Source organism: Oryzias latipes, chromosome 1 (genome assembly GCF_053564925.1).
Source record: "Oryzias latipes strain Hd-rR chromosome 1, Olatipes_Hd-rR_3.1".
NCBI lineage: Eukaryota > Metazoa > Chordata > Actinopteri > Beloniformes > Adrianichthyidae > Oryzias > Oryzias latipes.
Genome location: NC_136237.1, coordinates 38,951,741 through 38,977,564, shown reverse-complemented (window position 1 = coordinate 38,977,564; position 25,824 = coordinate 38,951,741). Strand labels below are relative to the sequence as shown.

General features: G+C 42.9%; 1 protein-coding gene across 2 annotated transcripts; it reads right to left on the bottom strand.

Annotated features, from left to right (window-relative positions):
• Positions 1–631: 631 nt before the first annotated feature.
• LOC101155659 (SEC14-like protein 1) lies at positions 632–25,824 on the bottom strand. Of its 2 annotated transcripts, XM_078947237.1 has the most exons (17): positions 25,442–25,824; positions 22,772–22,861; positions 11,870–12,019; positions 11,620–11,751; positions 9,988–10,116; positions 9,475–9,742; positions 9,140–9,249; positions 8,869–9,058; positions 8,607–8,695; positions 8,225–8,295; positions 7,343–7,514; positions 7,048–7,182; positions 6,777–6,911; positions 6,351–6,602; positions 6,091–6,269; positions 5,515–5,541; positions 632–2,569 (listed from the first exon to the last, which is right to left on the bottom strand). In XM_078947237.1, the coding sequence occupies exons 2-17, from the start codon at positions 22,832–22,834 to the stop codon at positions 2,464–2,466; spliced, it is 2,208 nt and encodes a 735-aa protein (XP_078803363.1). In that variant the 5' UTR covers positions 22,835–22,861; positions 25,442–25,824; the 3' UTR covers positions 632–2,463. The 2 variants fall into 2 exon arrangements, with proteins under 2 accessions (XP_078803363.1, XP_078803365.1); XM_078947239.1 differs by lacking the exon at positions 5,515–5,541.

Below are 25,824 nucleotides of genomic sequence, written 5' to 3'. Positions count from 1 at the left end.
TAAATGCGACCTTTATTTTCAGAAACGTCGGTTATATTTTTAAATAAATAAAAGAAAACTTTTTTTTCCTCTGCAGCCAAAACATCAGGAGGGATAGAAATATTTGGTGCAACAAAAACACAATCTTACATGTTAAAGGGAAATCAATACATTTGGTGTAAAACACAAACAAAATGTTTGTCAATCGCTTCTAGGCGGTGGGAAGGGAGGCGGGGTTACTCCATGCCAACAGTCCCGCCCACAACTTAAGAGGTGAATTTCAGATGTCCTGGAAAATGACAGGCATCATCATATTAAAAGAACAGCAAGAAAAATGGTTCAAAAGCTGATTGGAGAAACATTTCAAGTTTTTCTTTTTAAAATAGTAATGAAATGAAGAGGTAAACATTCAAAAACATGTTTAAATGTACTCAAGTTGCTCAACATTTGTTTTTAGCTTTATTTTTTTTGTATTTCCTCATGTTCCATCTGGAATCCACAGGGATTGATGGAACTCCACAGGTCTGTGCATCGGTTTAACCTTTAACCCCGGCTCCAGATGAGCAGAAGTTGGATGACCTTCAAAATCAGAAACATTCATTTTCGTCTGGGTGTTTTGAAAAGAAAAAACAACAAAAAAACATGACACATGTCACTTTTATCCTCTTTATTCAAGTTTAGTATTTTCAAAAATGTAAAGGCGTCATATATTCTCATTAATTCAAACATTTACTTTTTACAGCATCTCTCATGTCAAGGTAAAGAGCAGATATGCAGAGAGGAGGAAGCAAACAAACACTTATAGCCCTAATTTATGAGCAGGACGGGGAAAAAACTGGTTTAGTTGAACTGCTGAAGAAAACAGAAGCTCAGGTGAAATAAACCCAGTCAGGTGGATCTTGGGACAGGCCAAGCAGTAAAAGGAAACCGTCTCTCGGGGGGTAAGGAGAGTATTTACACATTACAGACATTTCCCACAAGCTGCAGCCAACATCCACTTCCACACACGATCGGTAGAGGCTCTTCCCTCTCAAAGCATTTCATATTATTGCAGTTAACGGCATCAAGATGACCATCAATGGTTAAAAACCAACACTTTCATCAATGAAAACGTTTTTGTTTTTCTTTCCCCAAAAATACAGACCATCTTTTGTCCTTTAACTATAAACGCTCTGCTCGTTTCTGCCCCCTAGAGGAACTCTAATGTAAGTAAATTCACCGCGCTTTACAAACTGTGCATTTCTACGTGGTGCTGGCGAAGGCTAAAATGGCATTTATTGACACATGGCTCTTAAAATGGCTTCGTCTTCACTCTTAAAAAAACAAACTTGGAAAAGCTTTTCGAGCTCACCGTTTTATTCACCACGATCTGGTCTCCAAAACCTTTCGGAGTGAACCAGAACTAAGCGTTTGCTCTGGAATCTCCCTCAAACAAACAAACAAACAAAAGAAATGGAGACGATGGCGGCGGCTCTGTGACCCTTGGAGTTTCAGGTGTCTCATTGGTTGCCTGATCAGCAGCACATTCACCCGTCCGTCACAAGGCATCGTTTCCACGAGTTCCTCGGTTGTGCAGACGGAAACCCGGAAAACTCTTTATCAATGACCGTCTATGCTGGTTGAACTTTTCTGTTGTTTTCTGGCTTAGTTTGCTCGTCCATCTGCTTTGACCTACCTTCACACCTGCAGTCAGCGTCAGTTGATCCTCTATTTAAATAAATATTTTACAAAGAAAAGAAGAAGAAAAAAACACCCTTAATATTGCTAAATTACCTCAGGTACAGATGTGGGTCAGATATTCGACCGTTTGGGCTTCGATCGCCAGAAAGTCTCTCAAAGTTGTGCCTCCTAGTCACGGTTGTTGTGACGCTGGATCCGGATTGGCTGATGGCGGTTTACCCCAACCCACCCGCATTGACCTAATAACTGACCAGAAACACCAAAACTCAGTAACAATGGTTAGGTTGTACACGTGCAGGTGTCGTAACAGCGCGTCCAGTCTCAGTTGAAGCGCACGGGTGACGTTTGTGCCGTTCGTGCAACAACATCCGTGTAACGGAACAAATGTAACAGCGCCTCCAGTGGCTTCATCTGGTTCTGCAGCCCCCCAGGATGCAAATGTCGCTCCTCTCCGCCTCCAGCAAACTTCACCATCTTCACTTTTTTTTTTTTTTTTTGGCTTTTTCGCGCTGCGTCTACCAGACAGGAAAACATTCTGCCGACGGTTCGATTCCAACTGCAGAAATGCCGGGCACAAGACACTACCTCTGTGCAAAAGTTAGCCCTTTGATTTGTACAGTTTCATCATTGTTTGCCCTTCAGGATTTCTTCTGTTTGTGCAAGGATGCATCAGTTCTGCAGAGCGGTTGTGCGACGTGAACTGACTTCAGAGATGCAGGGGGGGGGAGGAAGTCGGTGTCCGTGATGATGGCATATTAGTAGTGAATGGGGGGTGGATTAGAGGGGGTGAAGGTCCTCCCGTTTCTACCTGGAGATCATAGAGCTGGATTGGGAGTGGTTGGAGGAGACGGTGGCGGCGCTGAGCTGCGAGAAGCCGCTGTGGCTGGACTCCAGGCTGGTCATGGATCCCCTGTGAGAGAAGACACACGCGTGCAGTGAGCGCCGACGCCAGAGAAACCTCCCAAAGATGCAAACACCCGAGCGACCCCACTCTGCCACGGACTAACGAAAGGCTTGGAGGGAGCGTGACTCGCGCACATGGGGAGGAACCATGCAGGCAGGTCAGCCCTGCAGGGGAGGGGTCCACTCTGTGCACAACACCAGGATGCTGTTAGAGGCTGCTGCAGCCCGCCTGGTACACAACAGACTCCACATCAGACATCAGTTAAAGCCCCACTCCGGTGAAAACCGTGTTTTAAGCATGTTCTTGTGGCAGTTTTCTGATGATGAAGCTCATATAGAAAGAAATTTAAGCTTCAAATTGCATTTCTGAGTATTTGTTGTTTGAAAAAGCCTGTAGTTGTTATATAGAAAATATACACAAATAGAAACTCAAAAGGAACTAGAAAACGACACAGGTTTTTAGATTTAGGCTTAAAACGGCACAAACGCAATGAAAAGACCACTAGGAACGCAGTAATAGATCACAACAGATGATCGGAGTGGGACTTTAGCACTAACGAGGTCAAATGTCAGTCCAAACGGATCTCAGTGTACTGAAGTTTTAAGAAGTTAGACGTTAAAGGACAGAGCAGCTTCAGCAAACATGACTTCTGTTGGAATTTGGTTTTCCTCACAGCCAATATTGAGGATCATTAATCACTCAAGCTGCTTTAAAGATCTTTTTTTAAGGAAATGGATGAAATGGAGGTAAGTACCTGCTGTAGCTGAATTGCTAGAAGCATTTGCAACCAAACACTGTTCACAAAAGGCAGATGTGGCTTCTGCAAACAACCTTTATTTTGAAATGATCATTATTTATTATTTAGAAAACTCTTTACCCGAAAAAAATTGTTTTCATTTTGTTTGATAAAAAGCAAGAAGAGGGAATATTCTGGAATCCAGTTGCTATTTTATTCATTGACAGGTCGCCCCCTGCTGGTCGTTAGAAACAAAGCAGGTTTGGCATTTGGATCAACCTTTTTGCTGCAGAAGCTGCATGCGTCTTTTGTCAGTCTTTGGTTATCTATCACCATAAAGCAATGAAGTTCTGACCCAACACACTAAAACCCAGCAAGCTGACCCAAAACAGAAACTTCTGACATGACTAAAACCAGCACAAAGGAAACGCAATCACTCCAGAGTGCAGGAAGGCTTCAGAACTGTGTTCTAATCTTGCATCTAATTAATTCAGATTTAAACTTTAACAAACTCATGATAAAATTGGTTCTGCTTAGTGTTAAAAACTCTAGATTACAATATGGCTGACAGAAAAACACTTATTGATCTATAAGATAAAACAAATGTCATTACATGAACCGCATGTAATCAATCCGTGGCTAATCGTTTACAAAAAAATGCAATAAAGTCTGAAGAGCTTGTATTCTCTGATGCTGAAATGAGGGCAATGAAGATTTTCTTTTGATGCCAGAACATGTTTTTAAATGAAAATATGATGATTATTAAGGCGATGGAAGAAGAAAAAAGGTTAAAAAAATGGCATTTTTAGGTTGTTGTTTGATTTGTTTGTGTCGGTTTAGAGCAGGGGTCGGGAACCTATGGCTCGCGAGCCATATATGGCTCTTTTGATGGTCACATGTGGCTCGCAGACAAATCCTTAATTATACTTTTATTTTTTCATTAGACCAGTCCTTCTCGGGCGCGATGCAATGCCAGAGGCGCGTAGTAGTAGCGGTGCTTGGAGAAAAAACTATCAGTTTACTGTTATCTATTATTTCACAGAGTTTGTACCACCCGGAAACCTTTGAATTGCCTCCCTGAGGAAGAGCGCGCAGTTTTGGGGACGGGATGTGTGAGGAAGAAAGCAGAGGGGGTGGGGGGGGGGGGGGACCGGCAGCAGGTGAATCGCGCAGAGATGGTAAAAACGTAAACCTGCTGCCCGTCACTCCTGCAGCGTGGGTGTGTGTTTGGTTCCATGTCTGTCTCACATCTAAAGAACATTCAGACCTACGATCACGTTTAAAGTCTCCACACCTGCATGAAGCAGAAACTCACCACGGATCAACCAGACTAGACCATCAGCAAACCACCACGAGAAATACTCATCATTTATTAGCAACAGTATAACAATGTTATTAAAAAGAATCCACAGACTTATTGGACTTTAAAAATGTTGAAATTACATCAAATGCACACATTCATTTGTATATTTAGTTTTAAACATATTGTCGCGGACTGAGTTTAACTTGGCTGTTGGGCAGCGTTAAAAGTTCTGGAGTTCATGGAACGCATCGTTCAAGCAGAGATCTGATTGGCCCTCAGTTCTGTCGCTCAGCCTGTTGTTAGGGAGTTTGGACCAATGGGGTTCAGCTATGGGCCGAATAAGGAAATGGGAGGGCTGGAGCAGGACGGGGGAATATAAAGTTGGGAGAAGTGCTCTCGTCTCGGCGGGAGAGATTCAGGAGTTGCTGAATTAATTGTTCGGCGTTTGTTGCGGTCTACAGTAACCAGAATAAAGAACCTTAAAAGAGGTTAAGTCTCCGTGCCTTAGTGTGGGAAAGGGACACTACATTATTGTATGGCTCTTTCGAAATTACATTTAAAAATATGTGGCGTTTATGGCTCTCCTGGCCAAAAAGGTTCCCGACCCCTGGTTTAGAGCCTCAGACACAAACCAGCCATGCAAGCGCAGCGACTTTTTCCATCAAGTAAACAGCAGCGAGTTACTTGGATTAGGAGGAAAGTTTCTTTCTTCAGTGCAAACAAAGCAACAACCTTCTGTTAGTTCGCGCTAGCAGAATCCAATAAATCAAATAAGATGCAAACGGGCATCTTACTGATGCTGCGTTAGAGGAGCTACTAACAGGGCGGAGGAGATCTGGATTAGCGGCCAAAAGCAGCCATGAAAGTGCTAAAACGCAAAAAACGGGAGGGAGCAAACCCTGAGCCACTTACAAACTCTGCACATCACAGCAAGCCGTTCTTCACAGGTGGAAGACAGAGCGGGAGGAGGAGGAGGAGGAGAGGGGAGGGTTGTGAGTGACAGAAAAGGAGCAGATTGGACAGAAAAAGATGGATTAAAGGAGTCTCCAACGTAGGGAAGCAGTTACATTTCAAAGCTCTGGGTTTGGAAAACTCATGATGCCCTCCAAGGCGACTCATAAACAAGTATCAGAGCTCATACGTGGCACTAAGTGGTAGGCTGCAGACAGGAATTTACTGGAAGAAGACAGGAGCCAAAAAATGAACATGGAATAACATTTAAACAGAAAACTGAGAACATTCATGGATGACAAAGGAAAAGGATGTGGAACACTAAAAACCTATGCAGAGCCGCGTACGGGAACGCGAAAAATTCAAAGCGAATCGGATGCTGATGCTGCATCTCTGAGGAGGATTTACATGTTTGTTTACATGTGTTTACATGTTTACCAACAAACACAACAAAAGCCAAAAGACGTAAGTCAGCTCTTCTTCAGCCCTTCAATTGGAATTTCATTTTATGTCATTTAAGGAAGCGTGGTTACCAACCTGAAGTCCTCGGAGCCCAGCACCTCAGTGTAGTACATGACTTTACACTTGTGCGAGGAGACCTGCAGGGTGGCCAGCACGTCATCCACCCGGGGCAGGTTGGTGGCCGAGCAGGCCGGCATGCTGTGAAACTTCCACTGCAGGATGTAGAAGCCCGGCCAGCGCGTGATGTGGGAGCCCTGACAGGACAGAGGGATCCACAGAGGGGTTAGATAAAAGCTGCAGAAACCTATAGGAGGGGAGGAGTCAAAGAGACACACCTGGACGCTCTCGCCCTCCTTGCAGGTGAGGGGTGACTCCACCATGCTGTAATCTTGACCCAGGGTCCAGGACTTGTCAATGAGCTGGACGTTGTTGAGGCCCGGGGACGTGATGCCGTGGGCTCCCAGGGGGTCCTTCCGCGGAGGCTGGGGGGCCCGCTTGGAGTGGTAGATGTTGAAAATGATGTCGCCTTTGCACACGTCAAAGTCCCAGGTGATGACAGAAGCGGCGTCGATGATTTCAATCACAAGCTGGGAAACAAATGAGACCATTTTAGGTTAAAAAGGGTTCATTTGAAAATAATAATCCTGACAGCGAATTCAAACCATTCCTGCTTCATCCACTAGGTGGCAGAGCGTGACCTCCTTGCTGTGCTGCCTACATGTGTATTGGAAACCCACAACAGTGTCCGTGCCCAGCTTCACCTCATGCGGAGCGCCCTTGAAGATGCTGGAGCTCTGGTAGATGGTCTCGGTCCACAGGCGGACGTCCTCACTCTCCACCTCCTCGGGCGTGCGATACATGGACTTGGGAACCAGGCCGCCCTCTGGAACCTCGCACTGCAGAGGGAAAAGCCACGCGCATGCGCGCAGACAAATGGGTCAGTGAAGCTGATGTCCGTGTGGGAGGCATCGTGTCCCACAACCTTGTCATTTTCCTCAGCTTTGACCCAAAACTGCATGCGTTTGTGCTCACCATACTCTCTCCTCCCAGAAAGTCGGGGATGATCTCTTTGTCAATGTAGTCCACAAGACCCCCAGGACCCTGGTAATCATTGCCAGCATAGATCAGGAACTTCTTGCGGGTGTTTTCATCAATGAATGGGCTCACCTGAGGGCAGAAAAAGAGGCCATGAGTCTGAAATGTTCAGAGGGCTTTCATGTGACGCTGAGACAGTTAAGCAGGCGATGAAATGTAAAATGTAGCACAGCGGTCCGCACGGGCGCATGACACCTCACTGAGCTACAGAGAACATCCTGGCATGTCTCACCAGCGTCCAGAGAACAGGAAAGACCCTCGGTGCTCTCAGGATCAGCAAGCGTCCCAGAGTCTCAGGGTAGTTTGCCTCCACGACCTCAATGATCCTCAGCAGCGCCTTTACGCCCGGCCGCCACAGGTGACGCATGTTCAGCCCCTCCAGATCCACCAGGCAGGTCCAGCAGCTGAAGGCGATGGGCAGAGGATTAGCGTGGAAAGTCTCAAACACACGCTTCCGCCCTCTTCATGATCAATTAACGCCTGTCAGTCTGAAGAGAGGCTTAGGCGCTGAAAGCGCCGCTTTCTAATTCTGAACGCTGAGCGTTGTGACATGCCAGTCAGGATCGCTCACACGCCTCCCCGGGTCGCCCTTATAGTGACAGATGACGGACGTCACCTCTGCTCTGCTGCTCTAAGAAAACAGCTTCGTGTATCATTCCCCACTTTAGAGGAGGATAATCTGCCACTGCACATGATCCCACTGCACATGATCCCACTGCACATGATCCCACTGCACATGATCCCACTGCTGCGCCCGATCCCGCTGCACATGATCCCACTGCACAGGTCAGCGACAGCCAACGGGTCAGGACGACCACAGATAAACTGAATCCAAAAAGTGGGTTTGCCTTTTGATCTTCTTGGTGAAAGAGGAGCTAATGCCAGGGGAATCCTGCTCCCCCTTCCCCTCCCTATTGCTAAGAGCTCTCCTGCTAGCTTACAGCATCTCAAACACCCAAACATTGCCAGTTCAACAAAAAAGAAAAGGCAAGATCCAGATTCCAGTTCAGACAAGGAAAACAAAGACGTCCATGGATCTGTTTGTCTGCAGGTGGATGCATCAGAATGGAGCTAGGAAAAAAAAAAAAGAAAAAGATCTGAAGTCCAGACTTACCTAATGGGGCGGCCAAACACCTTTGTGTTCTCCTCGCAGCGTCTCAGGCCTTCCTCGTTGATAGACAGCACCTGAAGTAAAAACCAGAATGTCCATCAAGGTAAGCAAACACATACTACCGATATTATTTCTGAAGGGACTCTGGTTTTAAGAAGCTGTCCTGACACCTTTGTGTCACGGTTCTAACCCTGGCTATTGTGTTTTCAGCTCCTGCAGAGGTTGTTTTTGTCTCGTTCATTTGTGTCTACTAGTTTGGACTTTATTTTGGCACTGCCTCCTCCAGTCACCTTAAGAAAAGGAGGTGCTGCTTTTTTTAACCCCTCACGTTTTTTCTTAATTCTTTATGTCAAACGTTTTCTCTCGCTTCATAACAGTTACGTACGTGTCTGAGCAAGGATTCCTCGCCAAGAGCGCGCACCAGACCTTTGGTGTCCATCTGACCCAACCTCAGGATGTACAAAGGACGGCCGTCTGAAAGGTTCAAACAAATATTAGCATAAGCTTCTTTTACATTTCCCACACAAGCCAATTAGGAGAACCAACAGACAGCTGCTCTCTGGCCGTGCAGGACAATGCAGCCAATGTTCTTGCTCATTTGACGCTAAAACCTGTAGAACAAGGAAGAGTGGAGGACACAAACAAACCTCTGTCGTGATGGTGCCAGCCTCCGGTGTAGAAATCCTGAAGGACCTGCGGTGAGTTCCAAGTCTCCAGCAGGTAGTCCACCTGGTGCTGCTTCCTCCAGGTCAGGGACTGGCACAGGATCTCTCGCGCTTTATCCATGTTGAAGTCTCTGGCCCGCAGGAAGCGCAGGATGTGCTCGTCCTTAGGGATCTGGGCAGAAGGGGCAGAAGAAGTCAAATAATACAGTTTCTCTGCAGCGATTCAAATGCAGACTCTGAAAAGCACCTTCACCTTTCCCTTATGAGTCTCCTGAAGCCACTTGCGCAGTCTGATCAGACAGCTCTCCTGCAGGGGGGTCAAGTCACCCAGGTAACGTTTAATGTAGTCAGCATCCAACTTATCTGCAACAGAGTTGAATACTTTAAAATGCTGGAGGAACCAGTGCAGGGATCTTCAGGGCGCTCCAGATAAGAAGTACAACAGCAAAGAGTTGCAGTTACCTAGCAACAAAGGTGTCAGCATCTCCAAGCACATTTCCAAAATTTCTACTTCAATGTACTCCTGATTTTAGACCCCCCTCCCCCAGGACGATTCTTTGTGTTTTTGCTCATTCACTGTAAACAGACCTTCGGGTGTTCCAGCCAGGATCTCTGTGAGGCCGTCCGTCTGAGGTGCGCCGCCGTCCTGCTTTGCCTCCAGCCCGCTGCCATCGTTGGGGTCGCTGGCATGCGGGGCGCAGAGAGCAGGCGCGCCAACGTGTTTGGGGAGGATAGCCGGGCTGGTGGAGAGGCTGGTTGGTCGGGGCAGGGAGCGGGACGGTGGAATCCAGCGAGGAACGTGAAGAATCCCCTCAACTTCCAACTCATTCAAGTAGTACTCGATGATCTCTTTTCCCTGTGAGGGACACAAACGATGGCGTGACATTACAGAACAAAAACACCCGTAAAGTGAGGTTTGTATGAGGATTTATTTGTTTCGAGTTTAAATAATGACAGCTTAGAGAGTCCACAACTCAATATCCTGATCCAACTGTTTGTTTTCATAACAGACTCGTTTAAGTTCTGCACAATCCAAGCAGAAACTACAGTTTTCTTGTCATCACATCTGTTTGCTTACAGGAGTAAAATGCGAGCACACACCTTGTTGATGCTGCTGGCGTACTGCTTCATGGCGATTTTCTCTACGGTGCTCTCAAAGCCAAAGAAGGACTTGATGTCCAGGCTGGCAGTCTGCTCGAAACACGTCCAGTCCTCGTTCTCCGGATGGACCTGCGTCCAAACACAAACCATATGCAGAGGTGAGATGTTACCATGGTTTCCCCCTCAGCCAGCACAGATAGAAGGATACACAATGAGAGAAAACTTGACGTTCAGGAAAGTGAACATACAAAAACGTTTTAACGCTGAAATCCAAGTATGTAGCCCCCCCTTTAATTTTCCTTTGGCTTATATATCACATCTGTTTTAATGGAAGTTCTTGTTTTCCAGCATAGAAAAAAGCCAGACTGCCTCCAGAACGCCAGAGTGTAATTCACCATACAGTGAAATGTTAGCAGCTTCATTTGCCACTACTTCCTAAACGGTTTAGCTTTAGCCAGGCTCATTACACGTCTAACTGGGCTGTCCGCCCCGGTTACTGTTGGCACAGCGTGCTCAAGCACAGTCAAAGCCTCGGCGTGGCTCTGGCCTAAAATTAGCTCTGGAGACGGTCGGAGGCAAGTGATGCGCTTGGCCTCATTAATCCTTTCATGAACCGGCAGATGTGGAGTCACAGCAAAGCAACAAAAGCAGAAGGGGGGAAAATGAGAAGATAAAGGTTTGACAGGCCGATTGGACAGTTGGTGAGAGGAGTCCAAAGGGGGACATGAACACTAAATGCGGCCGACCCGATGGGTACCGTTTAGGTTTTATTCGATGCCAAACTGGTACTTTTGAAACAGTTATGGTGCTCAAACCGGTGCTTCAAAAATGAAAAGAAAAAAAGCCAATTTCTCCATAAACATTTAGGTGTGACGAAGCAGCGCTGCATCTCCGTTTTCACAAATGCCGAGGTAAACAAGTATTTAACCGATTACCACAACGATGAGTTGTTGTTGTTTTTTCTTAAGTGTTCTACACATCACTCTTATCCAGGATTAGAATTTTTCCTGTACAGTCAAACGTTTGCCGTCTTCGCCTTTGACCTTTTGACTAAAGCTCCACCAACCATCACAGCCACACCCATTCTTTTTAGCCCACCCACAATTGCTGAAAAGTTCAAATGATTGGCTGGAATTGTACAGCAAAACTTCACAGAAGGAAAGTGATTTATATGTTTGACATCAAGCACCGAAATGAAGCACAAAAATGTGCGTTTTTGTACAGAGCTTGTAGTACCGTATACATCATTTCAGTACCAATTCCTACTTCAGTAGCAAAACAACAGCGTTAGATGGCACTTATATTGTGACTTAAATGCCCTTGCTGATAACCAAGTCAGTGACCTTATGGTCTCAGCCTTGTTACTGAAAGGTCGTGCGTTCAAATCCACAGTCAACTCATAACAAAGACTCTAAAAATGGGGCCCAATGCCTGTCTGCTTGACACTTGGCATTAAAGCGTTGGATTGGGGGGTTAAACCACCAAATGGTTCCTGAGCACGGCTGTATCTGCAGCTCACTGCTCCCCCAGGGGATGGGTCAAATGTGGAGATCGCCCAGAAGTGTTGCAACAACTGGGACTTTGGTTTTTCAACTTTCATTTCAAGCTTTGTTCTAGGTGCAAACTCCTCACCGAATAGCAGCAGGTCTCATGGACTACGACCCTGTTGGAGAAGGAATCATTGCGGGACTCAATGTGCAACGTTCTCTCCCTTCTGTTCAGCGTGTTCTTCTGGTTAAAGTAGACGTAATCCACACCAGCAATCTGGAGAAACACAAAAACAAGTCATTACTCCGGAAGCAGCACATGGAAATAAGCGTGTTGGGTGAAAGTAATACAACACCTGCGATAGGCATTTGCTTATATTTAAAGTAACACGCACCCTTTTGAGGAGCCGCGGGGCGTCCACATCCAGAGCGCAGCGACGCTCAACCCTGTGGACGCTGCCATCTTCGCTAACCTCCTCGTTCACCACTTCGCTGGCCACAAACATCGGTATGAGGTGGCAGGTGGGGAAGCGGCGCTCGTAAGCCTGAAATGTTGGGAAATGACAAGACTTTCAACAGGATGGATGTCATTTTTTTTTTATTCTTTAGAGACATAATTGTGCTAAAGTCTGAATATACCTTTACTTTACCGGGTTCAACAAAACTATAAGAATGTGAACACAACAAAGACCGAATGACACTGAAGGAAACTCATGATTTTCTGCTTGGAGAACAGCCACTAACAGTTGAGTCATAGAAAAACATCCCATGGAAGTACAAAAGTATATTTGCCTTGAATGTATTGATGAAAAAAGCTGAATATTTTTTATATTTTTTTTGCAAAAGAGAAAATCCTTCTAAATATTTGGGAAATTTCCATAAAGGAAAGCCAGCAATGTTCAATTACCAAATTAAATTCAAGCGATCAAGTTGGGAGAACAGACCTCATCCCTTACATAAGACCCAGAGGAAAACACTTCACACAAGTTTTCCAAACCGAGCTGAGGAGGACAGAAGAATGTAAACAAGAAGCCATTTGACAGAACTGGGGCCCAAAAGAAGCCAGTGTAAACAAAACCTTGTCCACGTTTGCCTTCCTTTCAAATTTTCACTTAAACCACACCACAGCCAACTCAACTGGAGTGCTTGTTACTGTATTTAAAGCACATGCTCTATACAAAATGGAATCATTTAATGCTGCAAAATCTGTGCGCTTGTAAATGCAAAACATGCTCAAAATAATCAGAGAGGCACGCCAGCTGTTGTGCAACAGGGCTTTGCTGAAACACGCTCACGAGTCAACTTTCATGACTATTTTTTGAACAACATTCCAGATCCAGAAATGAAGAGTGCATGTGTGAATATCTGAGGTAAACACTAGGAGAGGGGTCCCCCAAATCCAGGCCTCGAGGGCCAGTGTCCTGCTGGTTTTCCAGAAACCCTACCACATTTGCTGCGGATTACCTTGATCAGGTATGTTTAGCCAATATGGCGCTTCAATGGCAGGTTGGTTGAAAAACATGTAGGACACCGGCCCTCGAGGCCTGGATTTGGGGACCCCGGCAATAGGGGTCTGTGAGCAGAATGTGAAAACGGTAGCACACCAGCAATTGTGGTTATAACAGGATTTCCCCAGCATGCTAAAGGAAGGCTTTCCAATTGGGTCAGAGGAACACGGACAGGCAGGGAAAGATCAAGTGCTTCTCACAAGACGTCTTTATATTGATTTAGAATCAGCTGAACAAAGGAGCTGTGTTCAGTAAAGATCTCCAGAAAAGCCAGAATCTCTATAAAACCTACATCTACAGCTGATTGGTGTAAAATTACCCAGAAACCTAATGTTGCATGTTTGATCCCAAGTTCATATGTCAAAAGTAAGATGTCATGAGATACTGAGACAAATTTGTCTTTTAGTAGCACAGGACACAGCTGAATTCGGCGTTCAACGTGTTTAGCATGGTTAACGGCGGAAGCGGTTGCTTTGTGTTAAAGCCCCCGGCAAGGTTCAGTCGCTCCTGGCATGCTGCTACCACGGCGACAGATCCACTCAGATGTCAGAGACCGCTGACCAGCTGAATGCTGAGCTCTGTTTTTCAGCCTGGATGCTCTGGAACACGGCGAGCAAGTCTTTGTCCTGCAGTCAGTGCACAAAAGCCCTAGTTTCAAAACGCCAGTTTCACCAAAAACATAAAAACAACCATACATAAACAAACTCAAAATACCCCGATCATTTCCATCTTCACTAAAGATTATGAAACTTCCCCCCAAAAAAAACAAGTATTTGATGTAGAAATAGATCCTCTTAGAATAAAGAACAGGAAGTTCACCTCTATAAAAATCCTCTGGCATAGATTGGTTGCATTTGAAAAGCCTGAATATGGTTCTTGTTCTGTTTAATTGAATATATTAAGCTATCAAGTTATCTTTTTCAAACCCAAGAACAAGGCGGTTGTTGTGCCTGTCCAAGTTAATAAAAACTCCACTGACAGCTTATGATCGGGAAAGTATTCAACCCTCCCAAAAATCAGCCAAAATTGAATGTTTGTCAAAGACAATTTTCAGTGTCTCGACTTGCATTTGGCATTCATCCAAATAAATACCCAGATCGATATTTACACGAAATACAATATTAGTACATAATGGGAGTGTGCGTTATAACTTTACTTAATGGCCTTTTTCAGGTAAGTGGAAAACTCAAATGTTTGTCCAAGTTAGAAACACAAACTAAAGTTTGTGTGGGACCTGAAGGTAACCACTAATTACTTCTAATTCTAGGAACAAGACAAACGAAAACATTTCTTTGTATTCACCCTCACTGCATTCATTCCAGGAATAAAAAGGAACAATGGATGACACAGAAGAATGAATTTTAAACAAAGACATCAGAGATATGCATGAATCTTTGTCTACCATTCTTGATGTGTATAGAAAGAAAAACAGATGTATATCCTTTATTTTATATTGCATTCCGCTTCCAGAAATTTCTTCCTTCTTCTTTCACTGTCGGCTTTTTTCCCAGAAATTTCTTCCTAATGGAGCAAAAACTTTCCATTTTTTCACAAATACCTAATTTGGTGGAGCAGCAAACCACAAAACAGATGGAACTGAAGTGTGCGTGCGATACCCAACCTGAGACTGAGAAAGAATGGGGAAAACAGGAAGATGGTCAACAATGACGAACAATTAGGCGCCGCTTTCAAAACAACACAAAGGAAGTGAAATAAATACGCTGCCCTTATTGAATGTTGTTTTAAAAGGAAGTCTCATAAATTCAAATGCCAAAAGTCATCTAGGCACAACAAGGTCTCGGGATCCACCTACTTGTTCTGCTGTTCTGTTTTACAGTCTTCACCTACATTTTTCCTGCTTTTAAAGACAACATTTCAGCAAAACCATCAAAGTACATCAACTTACTCCCTCATAGATGACCAACAACCACAAGATTATTATTTAAAGTGTATGCTGATTTTAGCTTTGAAAAGCCTGAATGCATGTGTGACCTTGATGAGGAGAACATAAAAAAAAAGGATAGACACGAGTGCTTTTATCAAGGAACAATCCCTTTGCTTAAAGCATAAATCTCACCTTCAGATTTCATGCCTCCAATTTCAACCATTTTAGTTCTCGGAGGCTGACTAATATCTCAGGCTTCTGATAATTGTTGCATAACAGAAAAGCTGCCCAGAGGTCAGCCTACGCTTTTTTTTTTTTAAATCAGCTAACTGGAAAAATGAAAGCTTTTAAGTAATGTTTACTTCACGCTAACAAATGTGAAGAGAACAGCTTAGAGGTGATGTAACTGGCATTCCTTCGCTTTAAAGTCTTGATTAAATATTTAAGTATGGAGTTCCACCGCCATCAAGTTACAGCGGAGAACAACATCAATAATAGGTTATGGACACAACCACGAAAGATCCAACACAAACCAACTGACATCTCATGGAGGATATTGGGAGATCGCTGACGTCAGTCAGCCATTGTTGGGAGGCAAAAATCATTAGAAGTGAACCAACGCCCCCCTCCAGCACTTCCAAGCTCTGACCCATCACGACGTCATTATTAGGGGCCAGAATCAGACATGAAACAAGTCATGCCAGCCAAGCGAGGGCCTGCATGTAAATGGGTGAATGGTCTGGGTCAAGTTGGCTTGTAAAGGAAATTCTGACAGGAGGAAGATTTGAGGCATAACAGTAATTTCCCTCAGATTATAACTACAGAAATGAACAATGCAGCTCATTTATCCTTTCAGTTTGAAGTAATTTGCATTTCATTTGAATTTGCATTTCATTTCATTTACTTCCATTTGAATGGGTCAGTTGAATAAAGGAATAAAGCATAAAATAAAAGAAATACAATACAGTCGCATTAGGATTGACGGTCGACAGTATCTGGGACTATCCATGGCACCTTTTGGGACAGATAAACATCCACACTGACGTTCCACAATGCTAGTTTCACCAAGACTCATATTACCTTTGAAAAAACCCCAGACAAAGCAAAACACTTCCCCAGATTTCTGTAGCTTGACTGACCAGCAGGCTCTGCATCAATACTGCATGGAAACTCTGCCTCAAATGGTAATGTGATCAACAAGCTGCACACAAAGAAAGGTGAAAGTATAAGAACAGTACAAAAGTATAAGAATAGTACAAAAGTATAAGAATAGTACAAAAGGCTACTCAGAGCAACAAGTTACAAAAGAATTCCCACAAGAAAAATAATGTTTTTAAAAGCATAACCTTGGAAATCCTCTGCATTTCACATCAGTTTAATAGATTTCCCATTTTCTGTGTTGCATGACAGCAAAGAACAGAGGAGTGCACTCAAACTTCACCACTTTCACTGCAGCTAAAGTTATTACTATAAATGGGGGGAAAAAACATTTGCACAAGAGCCATGAACTCTTCCTTTTTAAAGTGAGAAAATTCTATTGTGGTGGGCAGGAGTGAGAACAAGCTCATGACTGGAAAGCAAAAACAAAAGAGCTCTTGGTCTCTGCGTGCTTTAACACCCACTCCTCTCCTTGCAGTGAGCTCCCTGATACAGTGTGCATTGTGATGGCAGAGCTGCTGAGAACCGCCAACTTGGGAAGAGGCGGAACAATCTGCCAAGCCTGCAGCTGCTGATAATTGTAAGCTCCAAACCATCGGAGAGGTGGTGGTTGGCGCGAGGAAACAGGAAAGAACTATTTCCACGAATGTGAGCAGCAGCTAATTGAAAGCAGCAGGATGGCAATCTATTAAGCATTAAAAACGCATTATGAAAATTCCTGTTACGCAAGGAATTGTGGGAATATTAAGGATTACCGCATGTCACTAAAATGAAAGAAAGATGCTGAGATGGCTTTGATTTCTTTTTCCCTCTGCTACTAAAATATGATCCTTACTTAAACCTTTTTTTATTTGAAAAAGTTATTTTCATTTGAAATGCAGGCTAAAGTCTTGAACCAATGTGGCTCTTAGACACATGTTTCAATTTCCAATCTAACAGAATTGATTAACCATCAGTTTACTTGTCAAATTTTCATTTTATATTCAATATTGTTTGGTTTTCAAAGCTCTTTCTGTAGAAATAGTGATTAAAACAGAGCAAAGACAGATTTTGTTGTTGTATTAAAACCAAAATGATGCTAAAGTTTTGCCTAAATAAATACAAATAGCAGCTTTAAAAGAATCTGGTTGAAGAATCTGATGAAAGTAGAGATTGATTTAAATTCATAAGTTATGTCCGTTTAATCACTAAATGGACATAATGTCCTAACAGATCTTAGTTACCACACAGATCTGAGTCACACTGTTGGGCGACTGCAGCGTTTGCCATCTAAGCCGCCTGCTGAGTGCGAGCACGCGTGTGCGAGCACGCGTGTGCGCGCATCCACCTGCGTATGGCACAGGGATGCAGACTGGGGGAGGGGAGCCGCCGCCACTGCAGCATCTCGACTTTGCAGCGGCGGAAAAGGGTGAATGAAAGCTCCGCTGAGGAATGAATGAAGAAAGCTCCAGAAAGGCCTCATAGGCTCACAGACTCACGTGGACGTCTCTGTGCAGCCCCCACCCTCCGCAGTGAAATGTGTTCAAAAAAAAGCACACGCTCCGATAAGCTCCTCACTGCAGATCATAATTCTTCATTGTTTTTGGCAATCATCATCTGGCACAGTAAATGAATTAGACCCCGCGGGCACAGCTCTGACACACTGATTCAGAGAAGCAGATGGATGTTCTCTGGATTTAGAACAGGCAGACCCAGTTCCAGAAAAAGCTGAAGGAAGCACATATGAAAGCAGGAGAAGTTAAAGATTAGAACATTTTAGCCCTGACATGACATCCTCCTAGGGGCAATATTTACATGATTGCATAGCAACAAGGTTACAGTGCTTTCCTTGGAAATACGTGACTCTGTTTAAACAAGTTTGACATGAAGATGAGCTTTTGCTCGCATCTAAACATGCACCCCTTTTTTTTTAAAGATGCAAGTCTCAGAAAACGGGGAGAAGCTCAGACAGATGAAAACAATAGACTAAAGCCCAGGGATGCTTTTGCAGCGCAGAACTGGGCTGCAAACGCATTAGGCGGCGCTGAGCACAAATGGGTCAGGAGATAGAAGAACAGACGTCATCTCGGCAGGGTCGCTCTGCACGGGACGAGCCTGACCCAGAGAGAGGACGGCAGGGTGGACCTGGTTCAGAAATACAACAAGCCACTTCTGATGAGTCATCAATGACAACAACCTGTTAAACAACCATAACAGAAGCAACTGAAAGTAGGTCAGAGAAATAAAACACACAAAAAGGCCACTTGAGGTAGCAGCATGTGAGCCTGCAAATTACTTAAAATATTTTGTAATTTAACACTTCTTTTAAAAACGACGTCTCCTATGCTTCAAAAATATGTAAGCAATAATTGCTTCAACATAGTTAAGCAACAGCTTACAAACACGTCTTTTAGTCCAACTTCCTTCAATAGAACAAATTTGCAAGTCAAGATTCTTATTTCAATGTTTCAAGAAAAACATTTCTTATAGAAAGCCTTGGTTTGGACTGATGGATTTTTTCCATAAACTTTTCTTGAGAAATGAAAAAACCAGAGTAAAACTGTCTACGTACTGTACCAGCTTGTTATCCAATGAGCTGGCACAATACGATAACTGTACATAAAGAAAAATAATGGGACAAAACCAACAACAGACTCCAACTTCAGTTCATCTGGACTTCTCCAAGCTGCTTAGTTTGATTTAAACGTTTGTTTGTTTTTTAAACAAAAAAAGAACCCCACATTTTATTTTTTAAATTTTGTATATCGGAATAGAGCTGTGAAAGAAACGTTTGGAGCAAGATTCGTGAGATTTTCCCCAGCTTCGACATTTCGTACCACGCCTCTTCCAACTAATAAACAGTAGAAAACAGTAGAAAAAGAAAAAGGAAGAGCCATCCCTCCTTGCATGTTCAGTGTGAACACCAAGGGCTAAACGTGCGTCCAGGACACAGATTTAACGCATTTGTGTAGCGCTTCATACAACACGACACAAATGACACAGCTATGTAAATTGAGTCATGCCTGTTATTTCTGCTCCACATTAAACAGCCCTGTATACATGAACTGTATATATGCAATGCATTTCTGCTTTTGTTACACCTTCTCATTAAAGGGCATTTTGTCTCTAAGTGGAAATGTCCCTTGTTGCCAACGGTGCCTAGGAGCCAAGCTCTCATTATACAAACAAAGCACATCCTATTCATTAGGCTGCAGTAAGTCTACTGAGACAAAGGCCGGAACAGAGCATTTGTGAATGAGCCGCAGAGCTAAATGTTACCATAGAGAGGGTAAGCTTTGAATCGCTAAATTACCCAGAATCTAAAAATCCATAAAAAATCTGGGTAAAACGATCCTGCCACACCCTTGAAAGACAACTCCTTCTAGCAACAAAGGGTTTAGACTAGAGTCCTTCATTACTGTAATGTGTATTCATTCAGTTTTCCCTTATGTGACGATGGAACGGCCGGACCTGTTGATTTGTTCTAGAAGCTGTAGTCCCTCCAGGCCAACAGCAACAACAGGGGCGCTGTGTCGCATTCCACTGTGACTCCCTGAGGACAAGCTTGACATTGTGGGACTGGACTGCGCCGGTAATGGCAGCAACCATGGAGACAGAATTTCCTGTTATTGAGATGTGAAGCAGAAAGGAGCGGATGCTGCAGGATGAGGGTTGATGGTTACACTACATCCCAATGGAAAGAATGGCTTTGGTTTTATCCAGTTCACTTACAGTCACCTCACCTTCAGCCATCATTTTCTAGTTATTTGTGCTATAGATGGCTATCAGAAGTCATCCATCCACCCATTAGCACTACATCTAAAGAACCACGCCAATGAAAACTGTGTTTCTAACTTGTGACATTTCTGTGATGATGGAGGACATGTATTAAGAAGTTTAGCTTAAAATTGCATATCTGAGTATATCTTTATTCAAACTGTTGTGAATCAGGAACAGACAAAAAACTGTTATAAACAAAGGCAGGATTGGACCGAGGTAGGACCCAAAAAGCTGGGCGGACCACAAGCTTCCTGCTCTGCTCCATTCTGATGCATCCACTTGTGGACCAATAGATCCATGTGTGTTCGTCTAAGCTGGCATCTGTTCAAAACTGTACGGCTGGATAGCTCCAACATTGCTCGCCATTTTTGTTGCACAGTCAGGTTGGTGCAGTACGCTAGCGGGAGAGCATGCAAACAGAGAGTTCAGTATTGGGCGATGGAGAGGTGGACTGGGATTTCTCTGCGCCAACAGACCTGCCCACAACTCCGAGGCAAATTTCTAATGAACAACTGCCGTTCCGCAAAAACTAGAAAATGACACAGTTTTTTGTATTTGGGCTAAAAACCGCACAATCATAATTAAGACCACTGGGAACGCTTTTAAAACGGTTTTAAAATATTAGTGGATCTTCCAGCACCGATACAGAATGGGTTTGTTTTGAATACAGATGGAACAAAAGAAACAGCCCAATCTCTCCTCCTCTGAAACTCCGTTTTGGCTCCTACAATAGTGTTAGTGTTTATTAAGACCACCTTAATAAACAAGATTTATTAAGAAGCTCAGCTTGGGACATAACAGCCGATTCTGCGACACGTGTCAAGACTTGCACACAAGATTGTTTTGAACAGTTCAAACTGCAGCTGCTTAGGCAGCTTCACATAGCAAAGGAAATCAAGGTAAACCTTAACCATTAAAATCCCGCAATTTAAGTCACTAAGCCGATAAACAGGACAAATCCCTCCGATGTTTTTGGAGCTGTGTTTTCTGTGTTACTAAAAATGCTTCGAATAAAAATAAATCATCATCTACTACAGAACAAATCTTTTAAGATCTTTGCCTTAAAACCTGAAGCAACCTAAAACCAGATGTTGAGACCTTTTCAAACATCTGTCAGAGCTGAGCAGCTGATCGGGGAAATAACTGCGTCTCATCTGCGCAAACAGAAGGCATTCCAGTCCCAGTTGCGCAGAGGAATGTGGAGCTTTGGTTTATAGCCCTCTGTGCATAAACTGGCTTTCTAAAGACATAGCAGTGTTTAAACAGGATCAGAGAGCACAGAATTCCTTAAAGCAGAATGTGCAATCTGATCTGTCACAGAATGAAGGGGGGGGATGCCAGATTAGAGGCATTTGATAAACAAATTTGGAAAACAAAACTCTCAGCCAGCAGAGTGACATTCTGTGTCAGTCTGAATGTACATAGTCAGACTATAATAATAACACCCATAAAATAATGAGTTGATTTCATTTTAAAACATCAACGGATCATAAACTACACGATTAATTCTTAAGAAGCTATTTCTTCACAGTTCTGCTGCAGCCGTGGCACAACAGCTACAGAGGAAACGAGAGTGAAGAAGTTTCATTGGCCTTTTAAGAAGGAAAAGGGAAAAAAAAGGTCTTGTGACGCACCACCACGTCTGCTCTGCAGTGTCTGCACAAATACTCACTGCAGCAAATAGAGAAAACAGTGAAACGCAAAGAAAAAGGTTGAAAATCAGAATGCTTTCCAGTTCTCCAGCATCAGCTTCAGACAGTGATACTATTGAGGCAGATCATCAATATGCACCTTGTGTTCCTTTTCCCCAAATGTAGAACAAATGTTAGCCTGTTACAAATACAAAATACAAATCATGAAAGGTAACTGTTTCTACATCTGTAGAGCCACTGTAGGCACCAGTCCTATATTTATATCCACGTGTCAGCCTGCTGCTCAATCCAGCCCGTGTTAAGGGGCTTTAGTCTCCCTGCATCCTGCCTGTTGTCAACATAGAAAGCTGATTTCCTCTCTGACTAGAACCTTGTGTACTCGATAGAAAAAGAAAAAAGAAGAAGTTGGGCAAATGCTAGCAGCTGACTTCCAGTTGACTGGTCACAATTTAGGAAATTAAGTAAAAAAAACAATGACACATACAGCAATATTATTAATAAAAAATGTGTGGAAATATAATAAAACCACGCACTGAAAGTATTTACTTAATTGAGGTCAAACAGCAGCAGTGGCTAAAACTCAAACACTTTTTTAACTTCCAAACTTCCTGCTTATGAAAGCATTCTTTGTTTTTTGTCTTCATAAATAACGCAAATGTATGGTTTATAAATGCACGAAAAAAATCTATATCCCACAATGATACTGCAAACCCACAGCAGGAGGCAAAATGACACAGTTACAGTCACACAGTCAGTGTTTAGATGCGCCTGCTGCTGGAGCATGTCACCCGTGAACCCTCTCTATTATCCACCAACATGCTAGCCAAAAGCCCCCGATACGGAGCGAGTGTCAGCGACACACAGCAGAACAGGCATGCAGATACACACTAGACACACAGAGAACAAAATACAACAACAAAGCAAAAAGGATCTAAGCAAAGACACAAAATGCACTGTACACAAACAACCCCATGTGGTCTCTAACAAAAGATACCCTAAACCAACAGGACTGACAGTGACCACAAAAAATGGACTTGTGGCTGACACAACCATGTTGCAGATTCAGACGAGAAGTGTGGAAATGTGAAAACACAAAGCTGCATAAAAACTCAAGAGTCCATTATGTGCAACAAGGTCAAACCAACATGCTTTCCTTCAAGACTCAACAGGACTAAAACAAAAGTGTTTTGAAAATCTCTTTAGAGATCTTAGCTGTAATTGCATAAAGTAAAAGGGCTGCAGCATTTCATCAAAATCTTCAAACTTGCTGAATTACATAACTCTACACTAAAGGCACGGAAAAGAAAGTTTACACGAAAATAAGATGACACTTACCGCCATCACCAGCTCAAACGGATGCTTGTACACCCTCACGGGGGATTGATACTTCTGCACCATGGTGACGACTTCAGTAACACCAACAACCTTCACAGAAATAAGAACAATCAGAAAAGACAGGGAAAATGACTGATCCAGCCATTAAACAAACAGGAAGCAAACATCTAATTTACGCTTCACACAGTTTCTCTAAGAGCCAAACCAATACAATTAAAACACTTGAGCGATATGCAGTAAAGGACATTTATTGTTTGCCTGCAGGAAAAATTCTCCTGATTGTGTACAGGAAGTAGCTCTCTTAGTCACTGTTCCTTAGAAAGGAACTGCAGGGATGACTAATCTCGACCTGCGGATTAAGGCTGCATGATATGAGGTTAACTCGCGATGTGTGATATTAGGGATCAATATTACGATATAACATGCGATACATTAACAACCAAAAACATAATTTCCATTTCACTGCAACAGTTTAAATAAGAGTCAGCATAATCTAAATTACACTTCGAATGACCCTCGTCTAAATAGTATGGAAGCGATTCTGTAGCATAATTAAAAATAAAAGTCAAAACCAGAAATGCTTTTTCATTTTCAAAATGTAACTGCATTTTTTTGACCCAAAATTAAAATAAAAAAGAAATCTTTCAAAGTGCTTTTTCATTTTCTTCTTCAACACTTCTTATTCTGTCACTTAATTAAAATGATAATGAAAATGGTTTATGACATTTCATTTTCAGAAAGTTCTCTGGTAAATGTGTAGCAAAATTCATTTAGAAATGTCTAATTTGACAACTAAAATGGATTATGGAACCGCTTCCATAACATAGGAGGTAAACATTGGACATTAAAAGGGCTCCATCCGATTGGTCAAAAGCATAAAGGGATTTATTTCATTCGTTAAAATACTTCAAGGTGCTATAAAATTGTTTTAGCACCATTAAGGTAACCATTTATCGCACTTTTTGCCATCTTTTGCGATATGTGTATTCCTCAGCTTGATGCTGCATTAAGGATAAATTTGTAATTTATTGTGCCGGCCTACTGTGGATGATGTCCCCCTGAGTAACAGATGCAGCATTTCTCACATATCCTATTAAAAAAACTGTGCTGGCTAAAAAAGCCTTGCACTGCCAGCTAACAGTTCCAAAAATAAAGGTCAGCTGCAGCCTCTGGCAGGTAAACACCACTTAAGGGGATTAAAAAGAGGACAGAACAAAGAAAAATGTGCTGTTGTTTTTTTTTATTTTAACAAAAAATAAATTCCACACGCTGGATGATCTAATCTGGCTTTTTGGTCATATTCGTCTCCTGAGATGGGATGGAGGGGGGGGGGGGGATCCCATAAAAGCCTGTAACGGAATGTTCTAGATGCTTGAAAGGAAGTTGCAAAAAAGAAAAAACCTGTTTGTGCACTTTAACCAAGCATGAATGCACAAAGAATGACCTAACTGTCAAATGTATTTATTTATCAGCCACAACTGGCTTTGGGATTTATTAGTCACTACATATACTATGAGCTAAACTTCTGTATAATTACCACAGTAGCCTAGGGTGCAAAACACAAACAAAAACAGTGCATTAAAGAGAGGACAGCACTTTTTTGGGTTTTTTTATTTAGTTACATTTTGGTCAAAGACATGAAGCTGCAGTTTTTTAATGTGCTTTGCAGTTTGGGGCTAACAGAAATCACCGCAAACAGGCTACTACCCTAATACTAGCATGTTCTCACCAGCACTGTAACGTTTCTCTAAAAAGCACAGCACTAAGGTGGTACATCGTGATAATTACCGTCATGATTCAGGATCAGACTCAGTCAGCAACTTCGAGAATAAAAGTCCAAACAACAACAAGACAATTACTTTCGTGAGAAATACTCCTGAGTTGGGTTGCAAGTACTCATCTAAACATGAAAAACATATATATGTTTTAATTGTTTTTGCATTTAAGTTTAATAATCAGTTCACGCCGTTGATCTCTGTCGGTTTGAAGAGTTTCTCTGCTCGCATTTATTATATTTGGTGTAACAGGAACCTGCTGTTTGAACTACTTAAGCCGCGCCTGAAAAATAAACGCTTTGCTAAAACGACCAAAATACACACGTCTGGCACAAAATAAATCCGAACAAAATAAAGTAACAATGGATTTTAAACATTTGTAAATAGATTCTATCCATTTCGGTGGTTTCTGTGAAACTAGAACTGTCAATCATGTGGTTTAGGAGCCAATAAACGTTGTTTCGAGGCTTTGAAAACAATTTACATTCCAAAACGTGTGGTTAAGAATGGTCATTTCACGTAAAAACGTTTAAAGTCTCTATTTTTTTGAGTAATGTCCAAATTAAAAAACGAAACGAAACTAGGTAGGTTGCCTTATGCCTAAAATTAAATCAACTCAAGCTTGAATTTTAACATTTGCCATTTTCTGTGAACTTGTTACAAACAAACAATGCAACCAAAAACCTCCATTTAAAACACACACACAATTTATTCAGATAAAAAAATTCATTTTAGCGGAGTTTTCAGCTTTTCTCGTAATTGGGTCAAGAATTCATAGCTAGACACTGAGCTAAGCAGCTCGAGACGGCTAACAGAAAACTAGCTTACAAGCTAACGCTGACTTCAGAGAGCGCTCTTAACTTAACAAAAGTCTATTTTTTTTAAATGTACTTACCGAAGACTTGGTAACAAGAAAAACGTTAGGTCGTGTCAGAAGTTGTTTGGTCCAGAAGCACCGGAATGAACTCTAGCCATCCTTCTCTGCTCTGCTCGTCACTTCGCCGGGTCCGTGGCTACCGATTGTTAGCTTTGTTATGCTAACTAGCTGGTCTTGTAACCAGATTATGTCGCAAAACCGCCCAGAATTTTGCTCACAAACGAGCTGCGACAGGTTCCGAACGTCAAAACATCAAGGAGCTCAGTGATCAATCACGACTTCAGACACAAAGTGAGCCCACACAGGAGGGAGGGCGGCAGAGCCAGAACCCCTCCGCCTCTAGTCTATCTTCTCCTCCTCCTGTCCTCGCGCGTAGGATGCCGAGGCCCCGCCCCCGTTCT